Here is a 15,417-nt window from a genome sequence, read left to right as displayed (position 1 = left end):
GGTTTATCTTAATGGGAGTTTTTGGGGTTCTTGGATTTTTTTTTTTTTAGAAGATTTTATTTATTAGGGAGGGTGCGTGCACCCATGCACAGGGTCGGGGAGGGACAGAGGGGGAGGGAGAGGAAGGAATCCCAAGCAGACTCTGCACCGAGGGTGGAGCCTGACATAGGGCTTGATCTTATGACCCCGAGATCATGACCTGAGCTGAAACCCGAGTCAGACACTTAACTGACTGAGCCACCCAGGCATCTCTTGGGTTCTGGGAGTTTAAAAATCAAATTTCGGAAAATTTTAGCAGTTCCTTCAAATATTTGTTCTGAGCCTTTCTCCTTTTGGGCCTCTCATGATGATGATGTTGGTGCACTTGGTGGTGTCCCACAGGTCTCTGAGGGTCTGTCCATCTTCCTCATTCTCTCTCCTTCCTGTCCTCCAGATCAGACAATCTCCATTGGCCTGTCTTCCCATCTGCCAGTCAGATCTGCGGTTGTGTCCCTCTAGTGAATTTTTCATTTCATTTATTGAGTTTCTCCAATCCAGAATTTTTATCTGCTTCTCTTGTACAACTTCTGTGTATCAATATTTTCTGTTGCTGAGACCTGGTTCTCCCTACTTTCCCTTGGTTCTTTAGAGATGGTTCCTCTTAGTGCTTGGAACCTATTTCAGACAGCTGATGTAAGGTCTTTGTTGAATGAGTCCAATGCCTGGCCCTCCTTGAGGACGGTTTCTGGTGGTGGTTTTTTTCCTCGTGTTTGGCCATCCTTTCTTGTTTCTTTGCATGTCTTACAAACTTTAGCTGTAAACTGGACAGTTTAAATAATACACTGTGGCAACTCTGAAATCAGATTTTCTTCCCTCCCCAAGGTGTTGCTGCTTCTCATTGTTGACTTTATTTAACGACCTCTCTGAATGAATTCTGTAAAGTTACTTGTGTGGGTGTCATGTGGCTGCCATGACAAAGCACCACAAATTGGGTAGCTTGGAACAGCAGTAATGTCTCACAGCCCTGGAGGTCGGAAGTCTGAGATCCAGGTGTGGGCAAGGCTGCTTTCCTTCCGAACCCCATAGTGGAGAGTCCCTTCCTGCCGCTTCTAGAGTCTGGCTGTGGCGGGCCACCCTCTGCATTCCTTGGCTTGTGGCTGCGTGGCTTCAGTCTCTGCCTCTGCGGTCGCGTACCCACCCCGGTGTCGGGTGTCTTGGGGTCCTCATGTGGTCCCCTCTCTTCTTATGAGGACTCCAGTCATACTGGATTGAGGGCCTGCCTACTCCAGTATGGCCTGATTTTTTTTTTTTTTAATAAAAGATTTTAATTTATTTGAGGGAGAGAGTGCGAGCAAGAGCAGGGGGAGAGGCAGAGGGAGAGGGAGAAGCAGGTTACCCTCTGAGCAGGGAGCCTGACATGGGACTTGAGCCTGGGACTCTGGGATCATTACCTAGCCAAAGGCAGATGCTTAGCTGACTGAGCCACCTGGGTGCCCCCAGTATGGCCTCATTTTAACTAATTATCGCATCAATAAATATACCCTGGCTTGCCACACATCTTCAATTTCCAGTGTTCTGAAAAAGTGGGTTCTGACCATTTTTGCTTCTGTTGAAGGGAGGATTTTGGAGGTTCTTACTCTGCCACTTACCCGTGTCGCCTACCTTTTATTTATTTATTTATTTATTTATTTATTTTAAAGATTTTATTTATTTATTTATTTGACAGAGAGAGAAAGATAGCGAGAGCAGGAACACAAGCAGGGGGAGTGGGAGAGGGAGAAGCAGCCTTCCTGCTGAGCAGGGAGCCCGACGTGGGACTCGATCCCAGGACCCTGGGATCATGACCTGAGCCGAACGCAGACGCTTAACAACTGAGCCACCCAGGCGCCCTCTTTTTTTTTTTTTTTTAATTTTATTTATTTATTTGACAGAGAAAGACACAGCGAGAGAGAGAGCACAAGCAGGGGGAGTGGGAGAGGGAGACGCAGGCTTCCCGCTGAGCAGGGAGCCCGATGTGGGGCTCGATCCCAGGACCCTGGGATCATGACCTGAGCCGAAGGCAGACGCTTAACGACTGAGCCACCCAGGCGCCCTCGCCTTTTATGTAAGGCATTCATAGTTCTCATTTGTGTTCCATACACTGCAGTCATGCAAAGTGCACAACATAGGAGTGTTGGCATGTTCACGGGGTGGTGCATCCCTTGCCTTGAGCATTTTATCACCCGCCAAAGAAACCCCTTAGTTTCCAGTCCTCACTTTCCAGTTCTCCTGTCACTGCCCGCCACCCCCAGGCCTAGGCAGGCACCCATCTGCATTGTTTCTGTACGTTTGCACGGATTCATCCCATGTGTGGTCCTTGTGCCTGGCTTCTTTCACTTACCGTCATGTTTTCAAGGTTCATCTATCTTACAGCATGAATCTTTGTACGGCCACTAATAATCCATTGTACGGATAAGCCGCTTTTATTGATTCCCTGACAGTTGGTGGGTGCTTGGGTTTTTCTGCTCTCTGGCTCCTATGAACAGTGCTGCCATGGACGTTTGTCTACAGGTCTCTGTGTGGACATCCATGTTCACGTCTCAGGTGTACTTCTAGGAGTGGAACTGTGGGCTCACGGAGGGGCTCTGCCTCATGTTGTGAGGACGTGCCAGGCTGTTCTTGAGGCCAGCCTCTGCCAGCACGTGTGAGGCTTTTCCGCGTCCTGGCCAATGTTAACTAGTCCTTTTCTTTTTTTTAAATTAGAGCTGTCACAGTGGGTGGTATCTTACTCTAGCTGTGCTTTGCATTTCCATGATGGTCAGTGATGTTGAGCATCTTTTTATGTGCTTTCTGGCCACTGGTATATCTTTGGAGGAATGTCTATGCAAATCCTTTGCCCATTTTTAAATTGGGTTGTCTGTTTTTATTTCTACTGTGTTCTAAGAGTTCTTTATGTATTCCAGATATAAGTTCCTTCTCAGATACATGTATTTGCATATCTTTTCTCTGATAAAAATAGTCTTCCCGTTACCTTTTTGCTTCACTTTTTCCTGTCATTCCACATATTCTGTGCTCTAGTTACACAAGACCTTGTTTTCCCAGACATGCTACTTTTCACTCCTGAAAATGCAGTAAATAGCAGCAGATAGTCATTTGGCAAGCTTTCCTTAAGGCCCTTCTGCATGCCAGGCCCCCAGCAGCTGGGATGCATCCCTCGGTGTTGGTGCTCAGGCGCTGCGTCTGGGCCCCCTCTCTCATTATCACGGTGCTCATAAAGTTACGTCACAGTGGGATTCCCATTCGCCCTGGAGTTTGGATCCTCACGGATTGTGCCCAGCATTGGGGACCGTCCGTAGCCGTGTGCTTAGTGTTTGTTAATGAGCTCAGTGACCCTGTGTTGTTCGTGGCTGTACTCAAGTGGGTGCTTGAGAAACACTTGTTGGCTCGTTGACTGAGAGTACATGTGGTCCCTAAAGAGACTGGGTAAACACAGTTTAAGGCCATCAAAATATTTTTACACAGAAAGGGGCTGGGTTATTAGGATGGGAGAACCTTCTGGAGCTGTGGTCTCCACATTTTGGCCATTAAGATATTGGGGACTCTTGGGGCGCCTGGGTGGCTCAGTCGTTAAGCGTCTGCCTTCGGCTCAGGTCATGATCCCAGGTTCCTGGGATCGAGCCCCACGTCGGGCTCTCTGCTCAGCGGGAAGCCTGCTTCTCCCTCTCCCACTCCCCCTGCTTGTGTTCCCTCTCTCGCTGTGTCTCTCTGTCAAATAAAAAAAAAAAAAAGATATTGGGGACTCTTAATATATGCACACATACTCACATACACACATGTACACACACTCATACATGTACAGACCCATGATATACACACATACATGCTTATACACACACTTGCACATTTACACTTACACATGTACACACCCCATATACATGTATACTCCTACACACATGTGCACATGTACATACTCCCTGTGTACATGTATAGTCACACTCATGCACACACACATACCCACGTACACATACACACACGTGCACACGCTCCCTTCTGCGCACACATATACACTCACTCGTGCACACATACTCGCATATGCACACACACCACACTCACGTACACCATACACGCGTGTGCATCTGCATCTACACGGTACAAGTTTTAGTGAGTTACATGCATGCGCTGTACTACTGTATTATGTATGTAATGATGTCACAGGAATGTAAAGTGTAAAACGAGAGATGAAAATACAACTAGATTTGCTTCTGTTTTCTTCCTGCACCCTGTGGATGGTTTTCACCCTAGGGTATGTGCCCTCGCTTGGGAGCTTACTGCTTTAGAGCACGCAGTACTGAGTTTTTGTGTGGAATTTTTATGAGGCCCGTGGGGTTCCCAAGTAAGCATTAAGGCCTTGCTTTATTTTCTGTCTTAAGCTTTAAGGTCAATTAAAGGCAACTACATTTAAATTCTAAAATGCTGAGTAATTTCACAGATGAAAATAATCTCGTCATTAATTCTGTTTAGAATATAAAGCACAATCTTATTTTGAAGTGTTGTTTTAAGAAGTAAATCATGGGGGCGCCTGGGTGGCTCAGTCTTTAAGCGTCTGCCTTCGGCTCAGGTCATGATCCCAGGGTCCTGGGATCGAGCCCCACATTGGGCTCGCTGTTCAGCAGGAAGTCTGCTTCTCCCTCTCCCATTCCACCTGCTTGTGTTCCCTCTCTCACTGTCTCTCTCTCTCTGTCAAATAAATAAATAAAATCTTAAAAAAAAAAATAAATCATGAAAAATGATACAACCACATTGTAGAAAATTTGGAAAAAAGAGGAAAGAAATCTACATTTTGTTGTGGTTATTTATAAGCAGTGTTGGTTAGAGTAAGACCCCCTCCCCCTCTGTGGGGTACCTTAACTTTACTATGTTTTTTAACCAAAAAGAACTTTCTTTCTTTAGAACTTTCTGTACTAAAAACCAAACAGACTTTTTATTTTTTTTATTTTTATTTTTTTAAAGATTTTATTTAAAAATCTTGTGTGATTTTTACACAACGGACTTGTGTGATTGGGAGTCCTAGCTCTAAGCAAGCATGTAGGTTTTTTACGTACATGGAATTGGAATGTTTTGGCACACGGAGTAATGTGTGTTCACTGTAAAAACAGTGGGACAGAGAAATTATATGGCTCTTTCTTTAGTTCTAACCTTCTTCTGGACTCTAGAGAAAAGGAGGGCTCTTTTCCATGAAACTTGTAAATAGTTGACTTTTTTTCTGCCCAAGTTGAAAACTAGATCCGACTGGTCCTGGATCTGTGGGTGTATTTGCTGATTCATAGGCGGGTGGACACATCATGGCGTGGTGATTGTTAGGAGCAGAAGGAGGTGCCCCTGAGCGCCAGCTCCGCGGCATGAATGAACGGGGGTTGACGTGGCCACAGTCCGGTGCTGAGTGAGCACACGGTGGAGGGAGGGCTGGCTGATGGCAGCCTCCACTTTCTGAGCAGCTGTTTTTATTGGCCATTCGCCTTCCCTTCTCCAGACTTGCCCACGCCCCAGGTCAGCGAGCGGAGGGACCCACACCCCAGTCGAATGCAGATGCCGCAGGGGAACCCGCTGCTGCTGTCATACACCCTGCAGGAGCTGCTGGCCAGGGACACCGTGCAGGTGGAGCTCATTCCCGAGAAGAAGGGCCTCTTCCTGAAGCATGTGGAATACGAGGTTTCCAGCCAGGTGAGGGGTAAACGGTGTGTGCCTGCTGGGAGACGAGGCGGGGCGGGGGTGGCCTGAGGGGGAGAAGGGCCGCAGAGAGAATCCGTGTGCTGGGCTTAAAGGGAAGATCCAAAACTGGACGCCGAGAGCCAAGCCACCCAACAGATGTTTCCATAGCCTGGGTGTCCCCGCATCTTGTTCTGGCTCAGTCACACCCCCAGCTAGCTCAGCCTGCCCTCCCCCCCGTCCCTATGCTGGGATGCTGCTCGGAGGAGCTCATCCAGTCTGCAGGGCACAAGCCGCGGGAGCGGGCCAGCCTGATGTGGTTTTGCAGTGGTGGGAAATCCCTGAGGGTAGAGTATGGGCTTCGGGTCCCGTTTGGAGGGCAGGATTGGTGTGTGTCCATCTCATCCCCACTAAGGACGCTGCCCGCGCTGTCAGGGGCCCCCCGATACCAGAGTCGAGGAGGCGCTGGGCACCTGGCTGTGCGTCTGTGCGGAGGCGGGGTGGCATCTGCAGTGCTAATCTTCCGTCCCTTCCTCCGTTCTGTTTCTATATCCTGGTGCTGTTAGAATGGATCCTGGGGGTAGTTTTTATTTGGAAACCTAGGATTAAGTCATCGATGAGCCGACAGCATCCTTGGGCCTGTGGAGTCCCGCTGTGTCAGTGGGGGCCGCACAAGGACAGGCGAAGCAGGGCCCCATGGGCGCGACAGAGTCCTGCTGCTGTGGGGCTTCGGTTGGAAGAGTCTCTGTCATCCCAGGGAGGAAGCTCGTTTTCCGAACCGAATGGCTGTGTGCATGTGCTGTGGGAATCGGCAGTCACAGGATTTTTGTTTCAAGGTGTTCTCAAGCTGCAGAGACCGAAGTCGGCGAGTCAGCTTTGTTCTAGTGCGCTTGTGGGTGCTGCTCCCCGGGCGAGGGCGGGTCGGGGGGCCCAGCCCCTTCCTCCGCCGGCTGGAGCCGGCGCGGGCGTGTCTCCTTCCGGCCTCGCGGCCCAGGATGCGGTCCAGGGTGTGGTGGCTCCGAGCATCGGGGGCTGCTCTCCCCTGTACGAGCGCTGGCGGCTGGCCCTTCCCGTGTCGTCCAGGTGCCCCGTTTCTTCAGGAAGTCTCTTGTCCCCCCTCTGCCCGGGCCCCCTCCTGGGATGCGCTGCTCCAGCCCCAGCAGCACCCCGCTCACCAGAGGCCGCGGTGGATACAGACGTGGCACGACGTGTGCCGTCCCCAGCAGAGCGGCTGCCTGACGTCGTGGTTCTCGTAGAGCTTACGGGTTTTTTTATGGACGTTATATTTTGGGGGGCAGTTTGAGGTTCACGGCAGAATTGAGTGGAAGGAACCGAGATTTCCCATATCCCCCTGGACAGGCTGCCCCATGATCAGTATCCCCCACACGGGGCATTTGTCACGATCGGTGATCCCACGTGGACATGTTGTCACCAGAGACCACGGTCGGTGCGAGGGTCCCTCTGGGTGGGCGCGCATTCTTTGGGTCTGGACGGTGACAGCCGGTATCCACCGCCACTTGTCCCACAGTGTTCCCGGCCCTGAAGGTCCCCTGCGTCCCACCTGTTCGTCCCTCTGCCCCGAGCCCCTGGCAGCAGCCCTCCTGTGCTGTGTGCACAGCTCTGCTTCCCCAGGGCGTCCAGTCGTCGGGGTCAGATTGGCTGCTGTCCCTGAGCAGCGTTATTTACAAGCAGTACAGTGTGTGTGATTTCCGGGATTGATGCTCATACGCGCACGTCGTGTGAGCTTGGACATGGAGCCAGGTCGGGTTCCTCTGCGCGTGGGGGCTGGTGCCCACGGAGCCCGCGGGTCTGTCCGGGACAGGCGTCTGACGTCCATTTGTCCAGCCTTCTGGGCGGTGTCTGGTCTGCCACGACGGTCGGCACTCTCCCAGGAGGCCTTCGTGCTTGTTGCGCTGACGCTGCGTGACCGTGTTCGGGAGGGCGCCCGTGGGACGCAGTGAAGAGGGCATCACTCGCACCAGCTGCCTTTAATGGGGGGTGGGCCCAGCTGTGCAGGCGGGGCCTCCTGCCAGAAGTCCGGTCTCCTCAGGAGAGCCGAGCAACGGGCGGTGGGGCGGGACGCTCGCGCCGCGCAGCGGTGGGAAGCCGGGTGCGTGCCGCTGGGGAGGACGGGGCTTGTCCTCGGTAGAGCCTGGGCGGCAGGGTGAGGCACCGAGCTGCACCGCTCCTGCGGGCTCCGGTTGGTGGCGGGGGTGGGGGGCAGGGGGGGTTTCTGGCGTCTGAGCACAGGGCCCTCCGTTCTCTTGCAGCGCTTCAAGTCCTCTGTGTACAGACGGTACAATGACTTCGTGGTTCTCCACGACATGCTGCTGCAGAAGTTCCCCTACCGCATGGTGCCGGCCCTGCCGCCCAAGAGAGTGCTGGGAGGTAAAGCTGGGGGGCTGGCTGGCAAGGGATGTGCCCAGGAAGGCCAGGTGGGCCGGGGGTGGGGGGAGTGCAACCCAACCTGCGCCTTCACAGTGAGCAGTGCCCATCTTGCCTGTCGGGGTTCCGCAAGAGGTGGATCACTGTTGGTTCAAACAAAAGGGACCCATGCTTTTCCTGGCAGATTTCTGCACCCGAGCGTGTTTGCGGGGGGCTGGGGTGGGGGTGCTGCCCAGCCTATTTGCCGTCCCCATGCTCTCTGCCCGCAGCTGACCGGGAGTTCATCGAGGCCCGGCGGAGGGCGCTGAGGCGCTTCATTAACCTGGTGGCCCGGCACCCCCCGTTCTCCGAGGACGTGGCCCTCCGGCTGTTCCTGTCCTTCAGTGGCCCTGTGAGTTACTTCACTGTCGCAGGTGGGGCCTGAGGTTCCCTACACTGCCTGGCATTCTTTTTTTTTTTTTTTTAAAGATTTTATTTATTTATTTGACACAGAGAAAGAAAGCACGAGCAGGCAGAGAGGAAGGCAGAGAGAGAGGGAGAAGCAGGCTCTCTGCTGAGCAGGGAGCCGGACGTGGGGGGCTCGATCCCAGGACCCAGGGATCATGACCTGAGCCGAAGGCAGCCGCTTAACCAACTGAACCACCCAGGCGCCCCGCTGCCTGGCATTCTTAAATTTGCTTGTTGTCTTGCTCTCCTCGGCTTGGGTGCCCTGACGGAGTCTCCTGCCCACATGACTGCCCCAAGTGAGATTTACTTCCTTCCCAGATAATGGGGCTGTGATGTCAAGAGGCATCCTTGGCTTTGGCTTGGCAGGATTCGGTGTGTCTAGCTGGAGGTTCTGAGCGCCGTCGCCCTGAAGGCTTTGCTTGGGAGGGTTACGGAAGTGCTGGAGACCCCAGATTGCAATGGGTGTTTCCAAGAAAGCAAATGAGGCCACTTTGATGATGTGCCATTGGAAGACTGAGCGGAGTCTTTCTCACAGAGCTGCAGGATAGACCCACCGTGTCCACGTGGACCTTAATTTCTGTTAGAAACCAAGCGGCCGTGTCTGTCAGCTGTTGTGCAGTGTGTGTTAGCCTCGGGGAGCGAGGCAAAGCCCTTGTTCCCAGTTGGGGAGGATGTCCCTGCCTTGTCCCAAGGGCAGCCTGCTCGCCTAGGGAGAGGGGTGGGGGCAGGGGCTCCAATAAGGCCGCTTTACCCGTGGAATCAGATGGGTCGTCTTCTGTCCGAGGGAAGCCCTTCTTGAGCAGGGACCTGGGGGGGCTCAGTCCCACCCTCTCCCACCGCAGGACGCAGATCGCGGAGCCGCCGAGGCAGAGACACCCTGTGAGGCCGAGGGGCCTGGTGCCTCCTGGAGAAGGCTTTCCTGCTGCTAGCTCAGACGCCCCTCTTACGGGACGTGAAGCACGCACTCCGTGAACGCTTGCTGTGACCGTCTGCCCTTGAGCTGGGAGTGTGGGCCTTTGAACCCTGGGCGGACAGGTTCCTTCAGCGCAGGGATCTTTACTGCCAGGGAGGAATGCGAGGGGGCCTGGGAGCTGCACACACTGGGCACAGAGCTGGGTGGTGTCCCCGTCCTGGAGTGTGAGGCTCCTCTGACCCTTTGCCCTCACACAGACAGGGTGTTGTCCCTGGGGCCTCCCTGACTCTGTTTCCTCTGGTAAAATGAGAAAATTAGGACAGATGATCCTCAAGCATCTCTGAAATTCTAGAATTCCTTGACTCATGAAGAGCTGCAGGTTAGACTCTCTGCCTGTATTTCCTGTGGCTCTTTGTGGGTCCCGGTCTTGGACATGGCTTTGCCAAGGAGGCCTGTGTGTTGCCCACTGGCCCTCCTGGGGCTCTATGGGCCTGGGTCCTGTGGGTCTGTCTGAAGGAAGGAGGAGACCTCAGCTCGTCTCTGTGGCCCACGTGGTGGGACCTACCAGGTGACGTCTGTGGCATGGAGGTCCTCTCTGCTCTGTGGACGGAGTTCCTGTGTTTCTGGAGAGAGAGCTGCCCTCTGGAGCTGGAGGTTTTGTGGTGCTGCTGTTGTTAAGTCAGGCTTTCTTGGCTGTGGAAAGCCACCCTAAAGGTTAAGGTCAATGGGAAGAAGTCCGGGGAGACACAGTGACGAGATATTCTGGGATGCCTGTGTGACAGCCCTCCTATGGGAGCACGTTCCTCTTGAGGAAGGCCTGCGTCCTGCCTCCTGCTGACCTCCTTGGTCTCATACAGACTGTTCTGCAGCTTGGTAGAGCTGGCTGTTCTGTTTCCTTTTGCAGGACGTGCAGAACAAGTTAAAGGAATCAGCTCAGTGTGTTGGAGATGAATTCATGAACTGTAAGCTGGCTCCTCGGGCCAAGGTACTTTGCTCATCGTGACGCGCCCCCTCCGGTCCAGGCAGTGACCGCCTGACCCCATGCCTGACCGCGTGCTGGGGATGATGCTGAGGCCCGCCGCATGGTTTCCTCATTTCACCTGCTTTCACCTGCTCGGACACACAGCCGGTGTCCTGCCAACTTCACAGATGGGGAGACGGGCCCCGAGAGGCTGCCAAGGTCCCAGACCACCGAGTAGCCCACCCGTAGGGGGCTGAACATGGTCTGGCCACAGAAGCCGGCCAGCTCTCCTGCCACATCCCCGAGGCTTTTTTGTGATTCAGGTGGACTCCCGCTGGGTCACTAGCCTCTCGGATTTCAGAGGGGACGGGAGTGTTGCATTGGTTTATTGTAAAATTTAGCACATCTGTTCTTTCTCTAAAGAGGACTAAGGTGGCTACTGGGTAGCTTTTTCCTTTTCCTTCTTAAACTGCTCCATACGGAAATACGGACTCCTGCCCACGTGCCCACTCCATTCCCTAAGCTTCCTGTCTTCTAAGCGTTATGTAGTTAATGTTCATGTTAAAGAATAGTTCATGTTACTGGGTAGTTAATAGTAAAGCTGGTAAAAAGTGACTCTTGGGGGAGAAATGCGGCCTCCCGGAGGCCTTGCCCTCATGCGGAGAGTCACTTTGAGCGTGACGGTTATTATCAGAGTGTGTGTTCTGGCAGGACCTCCAGTTGGATCCGCTTTCAGTGGACGCTAGAATCGCCATCTCCTGGGGCCACTCAGCTTAGTGTTTGTGGTATATGCATGATGTTGGTTTCTGTTTCTTTTTTGGACAAGAAGGGAGGCCCCGTGAGGCCCCACGTGGCCTGGCGTCTGGGCCCACACGCTGCTCTGTCGCTGGGCCTCTTCCCCGTCCTGATGGGCGTCGTCTCCAGAAGGCCCTTCACGGCCAGTAATGCATGGCGTTGCTGTCCTCCCTGCCAGGACTTCCTCCCGGCCGACATCCAGACTCAGTTAGCCGTCAGCCGGGAGCTCATTCGGAACATCTGCAACAGCTTCCACAGGCTTCGCGACCGGGCTGAGCGGATTGCATCGAGGGCCGTCGACAATGCTGCTGACCTTCTCGTATTTGGGAAGGAGCTGAGGCAGGTGCCCCGCCGGGGGGGTCTGCAGACTTGGTGGCAGATGGCGTTTTACTACAGCGATGCCCGTTCTGACCAGTTTCACTGTTAGAGGGCGAAGGAGAGGGCTGGGGAAATGGGTTATGGAATTTAGAGGAAGACAACTGGGGGAATTTAGGCAGGGAAGGGTGGATCCCTAAACACACGAATGTGTGCCAGTCGGTCACACGTCGTTTTCCCTGCTGTCAGGACTAGACTGGAAAAGGACGGCCCGAACTGTTCACACTCCTCTGGGTGGAGGGGCAGTGGACGGTCAGCCAGGACTGCACCCTCCTCCTCAGTTTCAAGAACTCTGCCTCGCGAGCCAACGTGTGCACACCCATCCCTGGGGGGCTTGTTGACCAGAACTGGCTCAGAAGGCCTGGGGCGGGGGCTGAGGTCCCGCCTTTCTGACAGATGCTCAGATGTCCCCAGGGACCGCTCTTCGCGTGGCAGAGGTTGCCCTGGGACGACATGTCATGCTGGACGGCCAGCTCACCTCCCAGGCCTTGAGTGTCTTGTCTCCTCTGTTTCTTTTTCCCTTAGTGCTTTGGGGTCTGACACGACCCCGCTCCCTTCCTGGGCCTCTCTGAACAGCAGCACGTGGGGGTCCCTTAAACAGGCGCTGAGAGGCCTGTCCGTTGAATTTGCACTGCTTGCTGACAAAGCTGCCCAGCAGGTGAGTGATGTTGTTGTGCTCGGTGCCCGCTCTGAAGAGCACCTGTCCCTGGGGAACGGAAGCGGGGACATCTTTGTATGTGGACTTTGGAGTCCTGTGTCTGGAGTGAGTGGGTGCTGGTCTCGGTTGGAACTACATGTCCCCATCTGTTCCGAGTGGCTCCTTGTGAGCCCCTGACGCTCTGAAGATGGTTGCCCATAACAAAGAGACTGGGTGCTGGTCCTTTGAAGGTTCACTTTGCTGAGATGAGAAGCTGTAATCTGTCGTTGAAAATGTAATCTCGGACTTCCCCGGATGCTTCTGGGTGGACCAGGTAGTTCCCACTTTGCTATCCTAGTCAGCAAGTACTTGGTTCCTCGATAACTTATCAGGACAGTAAGCAAGCTCCGGAGCCTTGAGAGAGCCCCATCTCCATTCCCCGCAGAGACCCAGTTAGCCTCCAGAAATGCTTCTGCTGCACACGCAGGGGCCTTGTGGTCCTTGGGGATCTATTTGAAGGTCCACAGTTTAATGGCAGACGGAGAGGCTCATCTGGGTGCTTTTATGCTATAAAACCCCTGCGTGACTTTGAGGGTGAGCGTTTGTGGCCTGGTTCTTGGGGAAATGGTCTGTAGGCTGGTAGTAAATAAATTAAAATGGTGTACCTGTGAAGGGACTTGCTGCCTGTCTGACGCTCGAAGCTCCTTAGTAGGCGGCTGGAGAACACAGCGATGGTGGTGGACTCTCCGACCGTGGAGCTGGGGGATTTTCAGGCTCAAGGTGGGGCCCTCAGAGGCCCAGGACGTCTCTAAGTTCCAAAAAGGAGATTTGATCTCGTTGGCTGGTACGGAAAGTCCTGGGTTTTCTTCCTCTGTGGTCCCGGTGCCTGTGTGTTCCCATTAGAAACTGAGCGTAGGGTGTTGTTGGCATTTCTCAGAACTGGCGCTGGGCCCAGTCCCTCTCCAGGCCTGCCAGGTGCCCACGTGTCCACCGCGGGGAGGACTGGCACTGTGCTGTTGCAGGTGCGGCTGCAGAGAGAGGCAGCCTGCTCTGCATTCGGCTAGTGTCTTGTGCTGGGCCTGTGCTCGGGGTATGTTGCTTCCTGGGCCTGTTTCGTGTCCATGAGAAGCAAGGGCTGGATGAGGTCATTCGGACACTTTTCATGGAACCTGTTGGACTTTTCTCAAAGCTCATTTTAAAACCTGAAATTGAAGCTGTCCTGGTTGCAAGGACCTAGGCCCTGGGCCCACACAGCTCCCAGTTCAACAGATAGCCTCATGGCAGGGGTGGGAGGGCACGTGGGGTGCACCGTGAATCGCCAGGCGTCCCGCAGAACGGAAACTCCTGACTCTGTCGTCTCCTGTGTTTTCCGACTGAGATTTGGATGCTGTGTTTCTGCCTTTGAAGAGGGAGAGAGGGTTCAGGCTTCTGATGTGGTGCAAGTTCATAGTTTGAAGCTGAACCCCAAGCTCTGAGATTCTCTGATAGCTGGCGGATGCTGCTTTGAAATGTGATGTCTGAGGAAGTACCACTTCCTGACTATTCCTCGTGGTTTTCACATTGAAGTGAAATTAATATAGTTTTAATGTGAAACTGGATCAAACGACCGTCAGGACTTTCATCCAGTACAGCTGGGGTTCTGTTCACTCTCACTGCACGAGGAAAGACACCCAGGGGCTGGTTTTCCTACCTCTGTTTCCACACACCCTGGTTTTATTCTCCCCATACCTGTTAGGGGCCCCAGGTCACTATATCCCAGCGGGACAACAGAGACTCAGAGGGGGCTGTTTTTTCCATGCTGACAGGATGGTGGTTTGGGGTCTTGTGTGGCATTGAACGAGAACTGGGACCTAGTCAGTGACGTGACCTGCTGCTAGACCGAGGAACCTCCGTCCTCCTGTGCCCCTCTGCCCAGTCAGGCGGGAGCAGGGCACCTGTGGACCTCTGGTGTTTTCCCTCCGGGTTTAGAAAACCTGGAACATGCCTGTTATTTTCCTGTGACCTTATTGGCTCGAGTCTTGGCTGTGGGTGTGGGAATGAGTGGCCTGGAACCTCTGAGCTGGGCAGGCCTGAGTCCCGGGTCCCCTGAGTTGGTGGCAGAACCTGGGCAGGAGCCCTGGCTCCCAGGCCAGTGCTTGTAACCCGGTCAGACTCATCCTCCTCGTTTCTTCCCATCTTCTGCCTTCTGGCTGCACCCTCTACACAGTCCGCTGTGTGGTTTCCGAGGTGAACTTTTCATGCTGAGCCATAGCTGGAGCTCTAGAGGTTGTGAAAAGGGCTCTTTTCTCTGAGGAGCCCACACTGCACCTGGGAGAGGTGAGGTGCTCACCAAACACCTGAGAGGTGCTTGGTGAATGCCTAGGAAGTGTTCAGCGAACACCTGGGCAAGGTGCTCGGCAAGTGTTGGTGGCTGAGGGACATGAGCTGTGCTAGAGCCCTCAGGACATGTGGCTGTGAGCACAGTGTTAGAATGGAGGGCTCCCAGGAAGCCAGCCTAGCCCCAACTGTACTGTGGCTTTGGCACACTGGGAGGCCCAGTGCTGTGGAACAGCAAGCACGAGTGGGCAGATGACCTTAGGAACTGAGGATGTTTTCATCCAGCTGCTGGGTTCTGTGGCTTCCCTGCCTTACGTTGGGGGGCCTTCGTGTGGGAAGGGGGCTCTTCTGCAGAGCTGGCTGGTGGCTGTGGGGGGAAGAGCCAGCTCAGGCCTGCGTATGGGGGGCCCTGGCCGGGTCTGTGGGTCCTGTGGTGCTCGGTGTTGGTCACCCACCCTTGTTTTCTAGGGCAAACAGGAAGAGAATGACGTGGTGGAGAAATTGAACCTCTTCTTGGATTTGCTCCAGTCCTATAAAGTGAGTCTGGCTGCTCCTTGGCCAAGGACAGAGCTTTTGAGAAGGATCCATGATCTTTCAGGGGTGTGACTCCAGAGGAGTGGACGAAGAGCTGCAAAGCCAGGGCTGTGGAGGGAAGATGGGCCGTAGACAGTCTTGCCAGAGTTATTTCCCCTTGGCGGGTTCTGCAGGTGCTCTGGGCTGTGGCCCCAGCATGTGTGCAGACAGGCCTCTGGCTTCCCTTGGTCTGAGAATGGCGGGTGTGTGTGTGCACGCATGTATACATGAATGTGAGTGTATGTGTATGCATGTGTGTACACGTGCACGTGTGCATGTGTGTGCATGAGTGCATGTATTTGTGTATGCATGTGCATGCGTGTGAATGTATGAGGGTATGCACGAGCGCGT

The 15,417-nt window shown here is 54.0% G+C and overlaps 1 protein-coding gene across 1 annotated transcript; it reads left to right on the top strand.

Moving 5' to 3' along the window:
- Nucleotides 1-5,357: 5,357 nt before the first annotated feature.
- Nucleotides 5,358-15,030, top strand: LOC110571945 (sorting nexin-8; the record flags this gene model as incomplete). The annotated part of the gene is made up of 8 exons (XM_044912184.1): nt 5,358-5,391; nt 5,489-5,679; nt 7,935-8,052; nt 8,319-8,440; nt 10,314-10,394; nt 11,344-11,504; nt 12,066-12,198; nt 14,962-15,030. Coding segments are annotated over exons 1-8 (909 nt in total), but the record flags the coding sequence as incomplete, so codon positions are not given.
- Between the last annotated feature and the right edge of the window lie 387 nt (nt 15,031-15,417).

This window comes from Neomonachus schauinslandi, unplaced genomic scaffold (genome assembly GCF_002201575.2).
Source record: "Neomonachus schauinslandi unplaced genomic scaffold, ASM220157v2 HiC_scaffold_297, whole genome shotgun sequence".
Classification (NCBI taxonomy): domain Eukaryota; kingdom Metazoa; phylum Chordata; class Mammalia; order Carnivora; family Phocidae; genus Neomonachus; species Neomonachus schauinslandi.
This window is presented reverse-complemented; position numbering and strand designations above follow the sequence as displayed.